At 33.9% G+C, this 16002-nt stretch overlaps 1 protein-coding gene across 1 annotated transcript in view; it reads right to left on the minus strand.

Annotated features, from left to right (window-relative positions):
• The window catches only part of LOC149771461 (uncharacterized), a 130342-nt gene that overhangs the window by 61872 nt on the left and 52468 nt on the right, over positions 1-16002 (minus strand). Inside the window, exon 4 of the mRNA XM_089948429.1 lies at positions 14523-14744. Coding sequence (XP_089804555.1) covers positions 14523-14744 — 222 coding nt within the window. The remainder of the gene's footprint in view (positions 1-14522; positions 14745-16002) is intronic.

Below are 16002 nucleotides of genomic sequence, written 5' to 3' on the forward strand. Positions count from 1 at the left end.
CCTATAGAGAATTTTAACTCTTGTATTGTGATGAAGCTTTACAACTTCATATTATCACTGAATGACGTTTTATCTCCTCGAATGGATGAAATGTCAGCTTGGGTACTCGTGCCTTGACAAAGTTATAAGGAAATTTCTTAGACCGCAAGACTGCGAGATAGTCATGTAGGGTCGCTCTTGAAACAGGGACCGGGGGTGGCCGAGTGATCTAAGGTGGTCGCCTTTACAGATCGCTGATATCTCACCTTTGTCCATGTGGTTCGAGCAAATGATTCAGCCGATGTGGGCATGTGAGAAAACTTGCTAGTGGCTTCCCGTGGGTTGTTGGTCCTTCCGGGGTTTTCCAGGGTTCTTTCTCGAGCAGATATACTGACCGCCAGGTAATCTTTGTGAATATTTAATTTTTAAATATGACCTCGATCTTATGAAGGATTAGAATTTAAACATGCTTATATACTGTATCAAATGCACAAATTAAGTGCAGTTTGTGCTTTCCATGTAGATCTGAGATTATATTCAAATACAGATTTCATATGGTTTTTAGATTATATCCAAATACAGATTTCATATGGTTTTGAGATTATATCCAAATGCAGATTTCATATGGTTTTGAGATTATATTCAAATACAGATTTCAAATGGATCTGAGATTATATTCAAATACAGATTTCAAATGGATCTGAGATTATATTCAAATACAGGTTTCAAATGGATCTGAGATTATATTCAAATACAGGTTTCAAATGGATCTGAGATTATATCCAAATACAGATTTCAAATGGATCTGAGATTATATCCAAATACAGATTTCATATGGTTTTGAGATTATATCCAAATGCAGATTTCATATGGTTTTGAGATTATATTCAAATACAGATTTCATATGGTTTTGAGATTATATTCAAATACAGATTTCAAATGGATCTGAGATTATATTCAAATACAGGTTTCAAATGGATCTGAGATTATATTCAAATACAGGTTTCAAATGGATCTGAGATTATATCCAAATACAGATTTCAAATGGATCTGAGATTATATCCAAATACAGATTTCATATGGTTTTGAGATTATATCCAAATGCAGATTTCATATGGTTTTGAGATTATATTCAAATACAGGTTTCAAATGGATCTGAGATTATATTCAAATACAGGTTTCAAATGGATCTGAGATTATATCCAAATACAGATTTCATATGGTTTTTAGATTATATCCAAATACAGATTTCATATGGTTTTGAGATTATATCCAAATGCAGATTTCATATGGTTTTGAGATTATATTCAAATACAGATTTCAAATGGATCTGAGATTATATTCAAATACAGATTTCAAATGGATCTGAGATTATATTCAAATACAGGTTTCAAATGGATCTGAGATTATATTCAAATACAGATTGCAGAGATAACAGTTGAAACGCGTTCGTGGAACAACCTTTAACAGTTGAAAGGATTTCACGCGTTCGTGGAACTACCTTAGTTTTGATTGGATACAGGAATTGTGCATACGAATTCTTTTTTACTCTGCCATATACCGTTATTCCCTACTGCTTATATAACCATATTGGATGCCATCACCAACAATTAAATTGTTGTAGCTGTTGTTGTTGTTATTATTATTATGACTATTATTATTGGTGTTGTTGTTGTTGTTGTTGCCGCCAAACACAGAATATAATATGAAAAATCCCAAACATATATATTCAGTAATCGATATATCGAAATCTTCATCTAGAAATGTGCATTTCATACTTATACTATTTACAAACTGGTCACATGACAGAGATTCCCTTCAGATTTAGTAGTGTCTGTGTGATCAGGGCAGCCGTTAAACGACTATAGTACAGAAAATGAGAAAATGCATTTCAAGCTTGAGGTCAGAGAGCAAGGACAAATAAATAGATGAATGTTTATTCATGCATATGTGCTCAAATCATCTGAAGTTTCGATACTGAAGGAATAATAATGTCCACAGAGGCGTTATACACACTCACACACACACACACACACACACACACACACATATATATATATATATATATATATATATATATATATATATATATATATATATATATATATATATATATATATATATATATATCCCATTTTCCTTAAACAAGAAAAAGTTACTCTAGAGAATTCCTTGATTGGACTATATAGGCCAAGGGTTAAAGGTCAAATAATCGGACATATATAGGCCAAGGGTTAAAGGTCAAATGATCGGACGTATAAAGACGAAGGATTAAAGCGCAAACTTTGATTCAACAATAAAAGGATGGTTAATAATAATCACAAGGTGTAACTAAAAGGATATAACCATAAATGACGAAAATACTCCAAGAAAACAAACTTGCCAATAGAGGCATTAAGTTAGGATTTAATTATTTAGAACATATACGAGAATCTTCCAATAAGACACGAGTGTAGCCTTATTTGTCCTTTCATTACGAGAATCTTCCAATAAGACACAAGTGTAGCCTTATTTGTCGTTTCATTACGAGAATCTTCCAATAAGACACGAGTGTAGCCTTATTTGTCTTTTCATTACGAGAATCTTCCAATAAGACACGAGTGTAGCCTTATTTGTCCTTTCATTACGAGAATCTTCCAATAAGACACGAGTGTAGCCTTATTTGTCCTTTCATTACGAGAATCTTCCAATAAGACACGAGTGTAGTCTTATTTGACCTTTCATTACGAGAATCTTCCAATAAGACACAAGTGTAGCCTTATTTGTTCTTTCATTACCTTTAATTTTAACTTGACTAGAGAGCAAGGGGTACAGGATATATTTTTCCAGATAGTGTGATCAAATTGCGTTTCTTTAAGATTTCGGAATATAAGCATGAGAGATGATTCCTTAACCACTCTTTAATCTGGGTAAAATCAAATATTATTTTGATGGAGAAATGGTGATAATGGAATATAGAAGTTTACACTATCTTCCAACATTGAGTTTTGCTTGTATGAATTCGAATACCAAACTGCGGAACGAAATTTGGTTCTGTGCGAACAAGGTTTGGCATTTGGGCTTAAAGTCTTCATCGCATGAGTTATTAGAGGGATTGTAAGCTAGTTTGGTAGTATACTGAAGAGCGAGTTTCCTTAATCTGAGATAAAAGTATGGAGCGGAGATTTCAAATCAACCGAGACAAAGTCTAAGTCCCTGCTTGTGTACGGTGATGAAGCATCTATGATTTATAAGATGATCCATACAGTTAAGCTTTGATCTTCCTAAAGACCTCTTTAACCAGAGGAGGATCTTACTGTCTGCTTCCTATTCTGTATTTGCTACGACTGGTATCACATCCGGTGTTTTTTTTAAATATTATATATTTGTCTATGACGCATCTAATATGTGGAAGGAATTTAGTTACGGTCAAATATGAACCCTAGAATGTTGGTCTCCTCCACAACAGGGTTAAGATAACCGTAGAGATAGAGTTCGGGGTCGTAATTAATTCGATGTTATCGGCAAAAGCATATACAAACAGTTTTACATTTCAAGCATTTGTGTATATCTGAAGTTAATATTTAATTATGCATGCAGTGAGGATATCAAATGGGTAATGATTTAATACAGGATTTATTAAACGCGTTGAATGATGTCCAGCTTTTACAAGCTTTGGTCCAACGAGTTTCATAAATTTAATATTAAGTCATTACCCATTTGAGATTCTGTTTATCACATAGTTTTTGTTTTATTGGAAATATGAGTGAAAGAAGAAGAAATAATTTTATTCATACTGACTCAGTCAACCCACCTTTAATTTGTTGTGCAGGGATGATTATGGATATAGATAATCCAAATTTATAAGAATATATTTGCATTTTTCGATTTGGAACATAACACTATGCAAATTCAAAACTGCAGCGCATGTTAGAACTACTTTACGGCGTAAACAACGTTCTTTTAGTTTGGAAGCCGCTTTATGTCCACATTCTTCTGTGAAGAGAGGTGAATTTATTTACTCATATAAGTAAAAAATTTAAACCACTCGTGTATATAGGGTGTATTCCATGTTACCCCACGCGTTTGCAAACGCACGCTGTCAATTTACCAATTCTCTTAGTTTTATTTGTTGTTATAGTTCTTGTTTGGGGTATAATGCAATTTTTGAGCGCATGATAATTAATACCAGGCGTAAAGAGCCCATGTAGGGGTAAATGGGTCATGTTCGGACAGGCGTGACCTTTTCTTTCATAATTCTCTTTGGGCAGTCGATTCGGAAAATAAAATAACCGACAAAGTAAAAACAAAATGTTCCAGTAGGCGGAGTAATGAAATTTTCGCACGATCGCAGATAATCAGTCAAGAAAATACTGCACAAGAATTTAATCAGCTTATTTGGACCAATCAGAATTGTATAAACTGATTTTTAACATGCCATATAAAAAATACGAAACTGCACATACTAAATGCAAAGTGTAGCGACTATGTGATAATCTTTTATCTATAACACATCGAAATGTCGTCAACATATAATAAACAGTTAGTTCTTGGATTTCACAATGTTGCTAATTTTGATGTTGAAAAGGAAAATTGATAGTATGTTACCCTAGGCTACACCCATATATTGGGGACAGTACTCTGTTGTTGTTGTTGTAGGGTTTAACGCCATTTTTCAGCACACGATAGGCTATACATGGCGGTCAGTATTAATGGTGGAGGAAGAACCCGGGAAAATCCCAGAAAGAACCACCGACCCACGAGAAGGTACTGGCAAGCTTTCTCACATACCCACATTGACAGTGCTCTGAGCTACATCCATATCCTATGGACATTTTTTTAAGAAAGACTGATTATATCTTTAAAAACAAATGGATTTAAAGATAGGTAGGCGGCTAGGTTGAATTTATTATTCATATTGCCATTATTTATGTGTGGTGTTATAAGGGTTTCTGAGGTCAAACATGGTGGCAGCTATATTTTTGCTGCCTTTATGATATGGTCTCTAGTGATTGCTTAAAGTTTTTGTTTTTCCATTTTCTTGGGCTGAATCTAACTGGTTTTTTGCTTTTGGCATTGAGTTTCTTATATCTCACACCACTACCTGCTCTAATTGTCTTTTCTACTTCACACTCAGTTTGGGTAGTTGATCGCACATGTTTGGGGTGGTCATGTAATGTCTGTCAAGATAACGATATGATTTGCTGAACGGTCCTTGTCCACCTAACAAGACTAAATTGAATTTCCATGTAATCTTTATTTCGAAACTTTGAAATCGGAAGAAATTAATTTGTACAGATACTGAAACAGTCTTCAGAGATTTAAAATGCACTGCAGTTTAAATACTGCCCTTGATGGAATGTCGCGGGCGAATAGACAATGGAATCAAATCAGTGCCTAGGGACTTAGTCGGCGCTACATTAAATTACAGGGTATAAATTCCATGCTCTATTCGCCAGCGACATTCGATCAATTTAATCTGTCTTACTTGGAAAAGTTGGTTTAGCTAGTTATATAAGGACAGAACTAGATTCCTTTCGATTTTTAACCACCTGATTTAACACTAGGCCAAGCGTCCTTGCTCGCTAATGCTTTATATAATAACTGATAACAATTTATCTGTATGGTATGCACACTTTATTGACCTGTTTACTTGCTGACGATATATGGTTTCTAGTTTGCTTCGTCGATTTTACCGCTTCGTTATTGGTAAACGCTAACCTTAAGGCCCATCAACCGTACAAACTGTCTTTGTGTGACTTATCTGGAAATTTTTTAATTTATGAAATATTTCCAGCTTTTGACTGTTGCCTCGCTAGGCGCCCAGCATTAAGAGGTTAGTGTTAGGACTGGTCGGCCTGATGTCAGGATAATGTGACTGGGTGGGACATCATGCTACGTGTCAGCGGCATCATGCCCCAGTGCTAGATATCACTATAAACTGCCACACTGCAGACATTGTAGCGATATGACTGAACAATTGTTAAAGCTACGTTAAAAATCCAAAGCACACACACACACACACAAACAAACACACACACACACACACACAGATTTTGACTGGTCTTGTCGGTTAATTTACAAAATAATACCTCGAGTCTGACTAGTCTAACCATTTTTAGGTGTAGCATACATCTTTAGCCCTAATATAGGAATTGTAGTAGGGTCATCGGAGTTACAATAATTGAAAATAAATGTATTATACGTCTCTATATTTCCTAATCCTTGTTACAAAGCTCAATGATTCTATTTTTCGCAATGTTTTATATTTCATTAATTTAAAATAACCGATAAAATCTGTGCTCGTTTTCTTCTTGAAAGAAAAAATGAATATAAAAGGAAACGAAAGCTCTTATATCAATTATAATTATATCATTTTGCATGCAAAAACAAAAATATGCAACACATATATTTAAAAGATCTTTAAAAAGGCAACAAACGTGTAGTGCGAAAACATTAATTTCATGGAAGTATCTATATATATATCTTACAAAAATACATGCGCATTTCTAAGAAGCGAAGTGCAAAATCGTTTTAACAAAATAATACGCAAGCGCAGTACCCGCTGAATGTGATAATACGTGTATCGATCAAGCAACATGTAACAAATACTAGAGCCTTTCAGTTTGCTCATATATGGTGACTAGACTGAAGTTTTAAGAGTTAATCAGTACCAAAAAATGGTAAGACAATAATGTAAACAAGGAGGTGTTGATATTTTGTTTATGTGATTAATTATTATGGTCAGTTGTCAATTGTATCACTGACTTGATAAAATGATATTTTCAACTGCAGAAAATAAAAATAACAAAATAAACAAATAAAACAAAGACCTTTTTATAGTTCATAACTTCAGCCAACATTAAATATGGTTCTGCAAATGGAATTGCATATGAATTTAGTCGACAAACACGTAATGATAAAAAACAGATTTTATTCTAAAATCAAAAGTGAATTACAATGAAAGATGTATATTCATCTATAACTCGTAACTTTTATTAATGTCCACACTAGAACTATATTACCCAAGATATAGTATTAAGTCTTAACGGAAGATAAAGTATTAAGTCTTAACGGAAGATATAGTGTTAAGTCTTAACGGAAGATATAGTGTTAAGTCTTAACGGAAGATAAAGTGTTGAGTCTTAACGGAAGATATAGTGTTAAGTCTTAACGGAAGATATAGTGTTAAGTCTTAAGGGAAGATATAGTATTAAGTCTTAACGGAAGATATAGTTTTAAGTCTTAACGGAAGATATAGTATTAAGTCTTAACGGAAGATAAATTATTAAGTCTTAACGGAAGATAAAGTATTAAGTCTTAACGGAAGATATAGTATTAAGTCTTAACGGAAGCTATGGAATAATTTGTCGAGCAGGGTTTCCACTGCTGCAAAATATTTCAAGTTTGTATCAATTACATTTTGGTGACACGTTTAGGTTTATTGAGAGAAAGCTTGTCATGCTACCAAAATATTGTCATTTTAACATTGTACTGGTGATTTGACTCTGTTGTCATTTTCAGATTATATTGGTGATTTAGCTCTGTTGTCATCTTAACATTATATCGGCGATTTAGCTCTGTTGTCATCTTAACGTTGTATTGATGATTTAGCTCTGTTGTCATTTTAACATTGTATTGGTGATTTGGCTCTGTTGTCATTTTCACATTATAATGGTGATTTAGCTCTCTCAACATCTTAACATTATATCGGAGATTTAGCTCTGTTGTCATCTTAATATTGTATTGGTGATTTAGTTCTGTTGTCATTTTAACATTCTATTGCTGGTTTAGCTCTGTTGTTATCTTACTATTATATTGGTGATTTAACTCTGTTGTAATCTTAACATTGTATTGGTGATTTAGCTCTGTTGTCACTTTAACACTGTATTGGTGATTTGGCTCAGTTGTCATTTTCACATTATATTGGTGATTTAACTATGTTCTCATCTTAACATTCTACTGGTGATTTAGAACTGTTGTCATCTTAACACTGTATTGCTGATTTAGCTCTGTTGTCATCTTAATATTATATTGGTGATTTAGCTCTGTTGTCATCTTAACATTATATTGGTGATTTAGCAATGTTGTTTTCTCACCCATGCGACAGAGAAATCTAGCTGTTTTGCTAACCTTACTTTTCCTATCTCAGTCTAGTCACCTCAGACCAATCGTCTCATTTAAGGTGTCCACGTGCTAAGAACTACTTTAAAAAAAGAAACCCTGGTTGAATCAAAAATATACCTACACTATTTAATGACAAATAATGTACTTACCAACCAGAAGTAATAATTTATCCGTCAACACATTAATCCATAAGCAAATCTCACTGTAGCACTTGCATTATTTCCAGGACAGAAAAATAAATGTTCAAAGAATCCGTGAACTTGAAAGTTTAGCACATGGTTATCCGCTAGAGTCCATTTTTGGAGGGTCTATTATACACGGGGGTAATTTTACAATCAATATTAAGGACAACACAAGTATGTCACACACAGTTTCATCTCCTCCAAAGAAAAGAACAGTTATATACAATAGTGACACAGATCTCTAATTACCCATGACTAATCTAAAGAAAGATGTTACTCTTCGTTACAGATTGTACTAAGTATAACTACAGTAGAGCTGAGTAGCCAATATCGTTTTATTACTTACAATATAACTTTTTCAAATTGGAACTGATGAAAATAAAACAGTTTCTTGTAATAAATATTAATTATTTATTGTCAATTTCATATAACATCCATATATTAAATGCAATAATACCTCATTATTATGCGACATTTTGTGTTGTTATTTTTCTTTGCTCACCCGTATAAACTGTGTACTTCGGTCGCAACGGTCACAACACAGCCCTCATTAACATATTTATATTCATGCGCCGCTTGTAAACATTGGACGTGAACACTAATGAAGAATTCTTTTTTTACTTTAAAGGAAAATATTGGGTGAGAAAAATAATTTATATTGGGGTTTGGACCGAGACAAGGAAATCCCAGTCGCGGGTTTATATTATATGTCTCTCCACGAGGGCAAGCTTCGTGGGAAGACAAATAGTATACACCCTTGATTGAGATTTCCTTGTCTCGGTTCAAACCCTAACATAGATTCTATATATATCTTAACAATGTATTGGTCATTTAGCTCTGTTGTCATCCTGACATTGTATAAGTAATTTATCTCTGTTGTCATTTTAACACTGTATTGGTGTATTTAGCTCTTTTGTCATCTTAACACTTTATTGATGATTTGGCTCTGTTGTCATCTTAACATTATATCGGTGATTTGGCTGTGTTGTTATCTTAACGTTGTATTTGTGATTTGACTTGGTTGTCATCTTAACATTATATCGGTGATTTAGCTCTGTTGTCATTTTAACATTGTATTGGTGATTTAACTCATTTGTTATCTTATCACTATATTGGTTATTTGGCTCTAATGTCATCTGAACATTGTATTTGTGATTAAGCTCTGTTGTCATCCTCTCCTTATATTGGTGATTTAGCTCTGTTGTCATCTTAACATTGTATTGGTGATTTGGCTCTGTTGTCATCTTAACATTGTATTTGTGATTTGGCTCTGTTGTCATATTAACATTATATCAATGATTTAGCTCTGTTGTCATCTTAACATTGTATTGCTGATTTAGCTCTGTTGTCATCTTAACATTATATCGGTGATTTAGCTCTGTAGTCATCTTAACATTGTATTAGTGATTTGGCACTGTTGTCATCTTAACATTGTATTTGTGATTTGGCTCTGTTGTCATTTTAACATTATATCGGTGATTTAGCTCTGTTGTCATCTTAACACTGTATTTGTGATTTGGCTCTGTTGTCATCTTAACATTGTATTTGTGATTTGGCTCTGTTGTCATCTTAACATTGTATTGGTGATTTAGCTCTGTTGTCATCTTAACATTGTATTGGTGATATGGCTCTGTTGTCATCTTAACATTGTATTGCTGATTTAGCTCTGTTGTCATCTTAACATTATATCGGTGATTTAGCTCTGTAGTCATCTTAACATTGTATAAGTGATTTGGCTCTGTTGTCATCTTAACATTGTATTTGTGATTTGACTCTGTTGTCATTTTAACAGTATATCGGTGATTTAGCTCTGTTGTCATATTAATATTGTATTGGTGATTTGGCTCTGTTGTCATCGTAACATTGTATTGATGATTTGGCTCTGTTGTCATCTTAACATTGTATTGGTGTATTTAGCTATGTTGTCATCTTTTCAGTGTATTTGTGATTTGGCTCTGTTGTCATCTTAACATTGTATTTGTGATTTGGCTCCGTTGTCATCTTAACATTGTATTTGTGATTTGGCTCTGTTGTCATCTTAATATTGTATTTATGATTTAGCTCTGTTGTCATCTTAAAATTGTATTTGTGATTTGGCTCTGTTGTCATCTTAACATTGTATTTGTGATTTGGCTTTGTTGTCATCTTAACATTATATCCGTGATTTAGCTCTGTTGTCATCTTAACATTATATCCGTGATTTAGCTCTGTTGTCATCTTAACATTGTACTTGTGATTTGGCTCTGTTGTCATCTTAACATTGTATTGGTTATTTGGCTCTGTTGTCATCTTATGAATGTATTTCTGATTAGGCTCTGTTGTCATCTTAACATAGTATTGATGATTTAGCACTGTTGTCATCTTAACATTGTATTGGTGATTTGGCTCTGTTGTCTTCTTAACACTGTATTTGTGATTTGGCTCTGTTGTCTTCTTAACACTGTATTTGTGATTTGGCTCTGTTGTCATCTTAACATTGTATTGGTGATTTCGCTCTGTTGTCATCTTATCAACGTATTTGTGATTTGTCTCGGTTGTCATCTTAACATTGTATATGTGATTTAGCTCTTTTGTCATCTTAACATTGTATTTGTGATTTAGCTCTGTTGTCATCTCAACATTATATCGGTGATTTAACTCTGTTGTCATCTTAACATTGTATTGATGATTTAGCTCTGTAGTCATCTTAACATTGTATATGTGATTTGGCTCTGTTGTCATCTTAACATTATATCAGTGATTTAGCTCTGTTGTCATCTTAACATTATATCGGTGGTTTAGCTCTGTTGTCATCTTAACATGTATTGGTGATTTGGCTCCGTTGTCATCTTATCAATGTATTTGTGATTTGGCTCCGTTGTCATCTTAACATTGTATTTGTGATTTGGCTCTGTTGTCATCTTAATATTGTATTTATGATTTGGCTCTGTTGTCATCTTAAAATTATATTTGTGATTTGGCTCTGTTGTCATCTTAACATTGTATTTGTGATTTGGCTCTGTTGTCATGTTAACATTATATCGATGATTTAGCTCTGTTGTCATCTTAACATTGTATTTGTGATTTGGCTCTGTTGTCATCTTAACATTGTATTTGTGATTTGGCTCTGTTGTCATCCGAACATTATATCGGTGATTTAGCTCTGTTATCATCTTAACATTGTATTGATGATTTAGCTCTCTAGTCATCTTAACATTGTATTTGTGATTTGGCTCTGTTGTCATCTTAACATTATATCAGTGATTTAGCTCTGTTGTCATCTTAACATTATATCGGTGGTTTAGCTCTGTTGTCATCTTAACATTGTATTGGTGATTTGGCTCCGCTGTCATCTTATCAATGTATTTGTGATTTGGCTCCGTTGTCATCTTAACATTGTATTTGTGATTTGGCTCTGTTGTCATCTTAATATTGTATTTATGATTTGGCTCTGTTGTCATCTTAAAATTGTATTTGTGATTTGGCTCTGTTGTCATCTTAACATTGTATTTGTGATTTGGCTCTGTTGTCATCTTAACATTATATCAGTGATTTAGCTCTTTTGTCATCTTAACATTATATCGGTGGTTTAGCTCTGTTGTCATCTTAACATTGTATTGATGATTTAGCTCTGTAGTCATCTTAACATTGTATATGTGATTTGGCTCTGTTGTCATCTTAACATTATATCAGTGATTTAGCTCTGTTGTCATCGTAACATTATGTCGGTGGTTTAGCTCTGTTGTCATCTTAACATTGTATTGGTGATTTGGCTCCGTTGTCATCTTATCAATGTATTTGTGATTTGGCTCCGTTGTCATCTTAACATTGTATTTGTGATTTGGCTCTGTTGTCATCTTAATATTGTATTTATGATTTGGCTCTGTTGTCATCTTAAAATTATATTTGTGATTTGGCTCTGTTGTCATCTTAACATTGTATTTGTGATTTGGCTCTGTTGTCATGTTAACATTATATCGATGATTTAGCTCTGTTGTCATCTTAACATTGTATTTGTGATTTGGCTCTGTTGTCATCTTAACATTGTATTTGTGATTTGGCTCTGTTGTCATCCGAACATTATATCGGTGATTTAGCTCTGTTATCATCTTAACATTGTATTGATGATTTAGCTCTCTGGTCATCTTAACTTTGTATTTGTGATTTGGCTCTGTTGTCATCTTAACATTATATCAGTGATTTAGCTCTGTTGTCATCTTAACATTATATCGGTGGTTTAGCTCTGTTGTCCTCTTAACATTGTATTGGTGATTTGGCTCCGCTGTCATCTTATCGATGTATTTGTGATTTGGCTCCGTTGTCATCTTAACATTGTATTTGTGATTTGGCTCTGTTGTCATCGTAATATTGTATTTATGATTTGGCTCTGTTGTCATCTTAAAATTGTATTTGTGATTTGGCTCTGTTGTCATGTTAACATTATATCGATGATTTAGCTCTGTTGTCATCTTAACATTGTATTTGTGATTTGGCTCTGTTGTCATCTTAACATTGTATTTGTGATTTGGCTCTGTTGTCATCCGAACATTATATCGGTGATTTAGCTATGTTGTCATCTTAACAATGTATTGCTGATTTAGCTCTGTTCTACACCTCCATCTTCTACTTAAAAGAATATTTCTATGAAATTCACATGAATGGTATCCGAATGACTATTGTAACTCTAACGTGAATTTGTGTTTTGTGAACATAAATCGCACATAACATTTTCTCACAGATATGGCATAGATTCGAAAAAGTTCTACTGGAATCTGTAGTTTCGTTAACTGGCAGCACATAATTGACTAAAATATTCCCCATCACTGACCTTTTCATAAAGTCCCTTTCTCTGAGTTATTCCAAGTAAAATATGCAAAAAGTGTCAGACGCCCAGTTCTTTAAGCCAAAGAATAAATTTGAGTATTGTGTAGGCATAAATTCCATAATAAGTTAGTTTCCATTAATAATACTCCAAGAAATGTCTCTAAGTTTGTTAGACATAAGTAACTTAATACAACCATAACCAAAAAATTATTTCACTAATCCCAAATTATCGGAGTGGCACAATTTGAAGCCATCTGGTCAAGATTATTGCCAAATAATTTAAAAGAAAGAAGCAAATAGTTCAGAAAATTATTTTATAGCTGCGAATTTCAGCACGATATGTTTCAAAAGAAGATTTATCCACTGAAGTATTTACAAAGTCCTTAGACTTTGCATGAAAGTTGACAAGTTTGGAATTGTATTGAATGTTGCCATGATACACAGAAAGGAACAAACACATGTTACAAAATAAATATGGTACCATTTACAAAATAGTGGTAAAGCATAAACGTGTAATAAAATGTCTTTGTTAAGTACAATCATCGTTAAAGAAAGTCGCTTCCCTCCCGTTTCAAGTCGCATATCATGTGATAATATCATCCAATTATATCATGTGATAATATCATCCAGTTATTTCATGTGATAATATCATCCAATTATATCATGTAATAATAAACACACTAATTTCCGTGTTCAACATATGTAAAACACATACGATTTACTCACACTGGCGGGAAATATTTCTTGAATAAAGAATGAACGTTTATTTAAAAAACAAACATTTGGCAATAATGAATTCATTGATATTTTCATTAAAAAAAGTCGTCAGCACAAACTCTGTCACACTAATGCTAAACTGTTTGTCACACTAATGCTAAACTGTTTGTCACACTAATGCTAAACATTCTCAATATAGGTTTCCACAATGCAAAAATGCTGCTAACACCTAGCATATGCAGCTGGTTTTCAATTTGCAGATAATGTGTGATCATATATATGCACAGCGTTATAGCGTCTTTTGTTGCTAACCTGCGGAGGATATGCGGTGTAAAGCATAACTTCGTTCACGACAGTGGACGCTATAGCCGCCCATGCGCCTTTCAGTGGATCCAGCTTTACTGCGGGTAAACTGAAGATAGTAAGGAGAGACGGAGGGGAGGGAAGGGAGGCATGGTTACAGAAACCAAACAAAATAATAATTATCAGAACAGGTGTTAATATACGGAGGATTTTTTTAGCCATTCACTATGTTAAATCGCCAAGACATTTATTATCACGGCTTGGAAAAAAGTTTTGAAATTTAATTTAAAAAAGATAACAAAATCGAAAATAAGATCTTAGAAACTTTCATGCCGTTTTACTCGGAAGATTCTATCGTACGAGAAATAAAATTAGATAACACGCAATGGTCATTGTCACGCAGTGCCGCGGGATCCACCTGTTCAATTTTACCTCCCATTCTTTATGTATGACCTGTGATCGTTCCGAAGAGGATCCTAAGTCGAAGACTTCGTCACTTCCAGTACTGACACCACTCAAAGTGCTCGGCGATCGGCTCTTAAGAGTTGTCGCCTCGGGAATACAAGCTTCCGGTTCTTCCTGTGCCAGTCTCTCCAGTTCTTGTTCGGCCGCGTCGGCTCTGTCCTTTACAATGTCCAGCAGATTGCTAAGAATCTAAAATATAATTGTGACCAAATATTTCTTGTATCCAAGTAAATTATCTATACATTGATATGGAGTTTAACTCTCCTCTGAAAGAACGAAAGACACAAGGTAGATAATATTCATTCCTGGTGAATGTGGTGATTGCATATGAAAATATGTCACCGAAATCAAGCAAATGCTAATGTAGTAACATCATACTGCGCGTCTAATGTACTCATATCATTAGAACGAAAGTATTAACTACGTATTAATTACAAAGAATTCTCACCTGGATGAGTACAAACGAAGCCCGCCTGGTTAGGGTGGACAATTAAACTTGCATAAACGCTACTTATATTTTGAGGCGTGGTAATAAAACAGGGAACTCGTGCTTATGCACACGCATCAAAGCCGTTTCTATCAGCACTAGAATGCCAAGAATGAAATCAGCCTTTAATTTTATTCCAGTTTATGTGTTGGCGAATTCCTCATCGTAATGCATACGCGTTAAAGTCAAAATTGCCCTGTACAAAATTAAATAATTACTAAATGAAAAAGTAGTTCCGGCTTATGCTCTATTTATTCATGACACATCTCACACAGGCCCTGATCGGACCAATTATCGAAAGGGAGTTTATAAAACTATTTATTACGGATTTACATGTACTGAAGTCGTTATCCCAACCACGTAATCACCTGCCTTCAGCAGCTGTGTGTGTTTTTCAGACCGCAAAAGAAAGCAAATATTGAATCAAAGAAAATTTGTGATAATAAGATAAGAAATGTTCGTTCATATAATCCTACAATTTCGTTAATTAGAACTCGTAATCTGATAGGTTTGCTAGTATTTTACCTGGTCACAAAATTAATTAACTTTGTAATTACGCCAGTAAATTGTTACTGGATTTATGATCAAATTTTCTATCATATTTAAAACATAGCGTCTTCTTAAATATAAAGTGCAAGCTAAAACCAGCCAAATATAATTTTTTAATAAGTCAGTTGTGTCTGTGTCTGTGCGATCCTAAGTCATTATGCGATGCCAGTCATTGTTGTGTGTGACTGCGATGAAATGTCATTTTTGTCTGTGATTGTACAATGCCAAGACATTTGCCTGTTACTGTACAAATGCCAAGTCATTTTTGTCTGTGGCTGTGCGATCCTAAGTCATTGTTGTCTTTGGCTGTGCAATCCTATATCATTTTTGTCTGTGATTGTACAATGTACTGTCAATTTTGTCTGTGGCGAACCTGCGCCTCCTCTTGAAAGATAACAAAACTGAACTTCT

Source organism: Sinohyriopsis cumingii, unplaced genomic scaffold (genome assembly GCF_028554795.1).
Source record: "Sinohyriopsis cumingii isolate HCF-2022 unplaced genomic scaffold, ASM2855479v2 utg001837l, whole genome shotgun sequence".
In the NCBI taxonomy this organism is placed as follows: Eukaryota; Metazoa; Mollusca; class Bivalvia; order Unionida; family Unionidae; genus Sinohyriopsis; species Sinohyriopsis cumingii.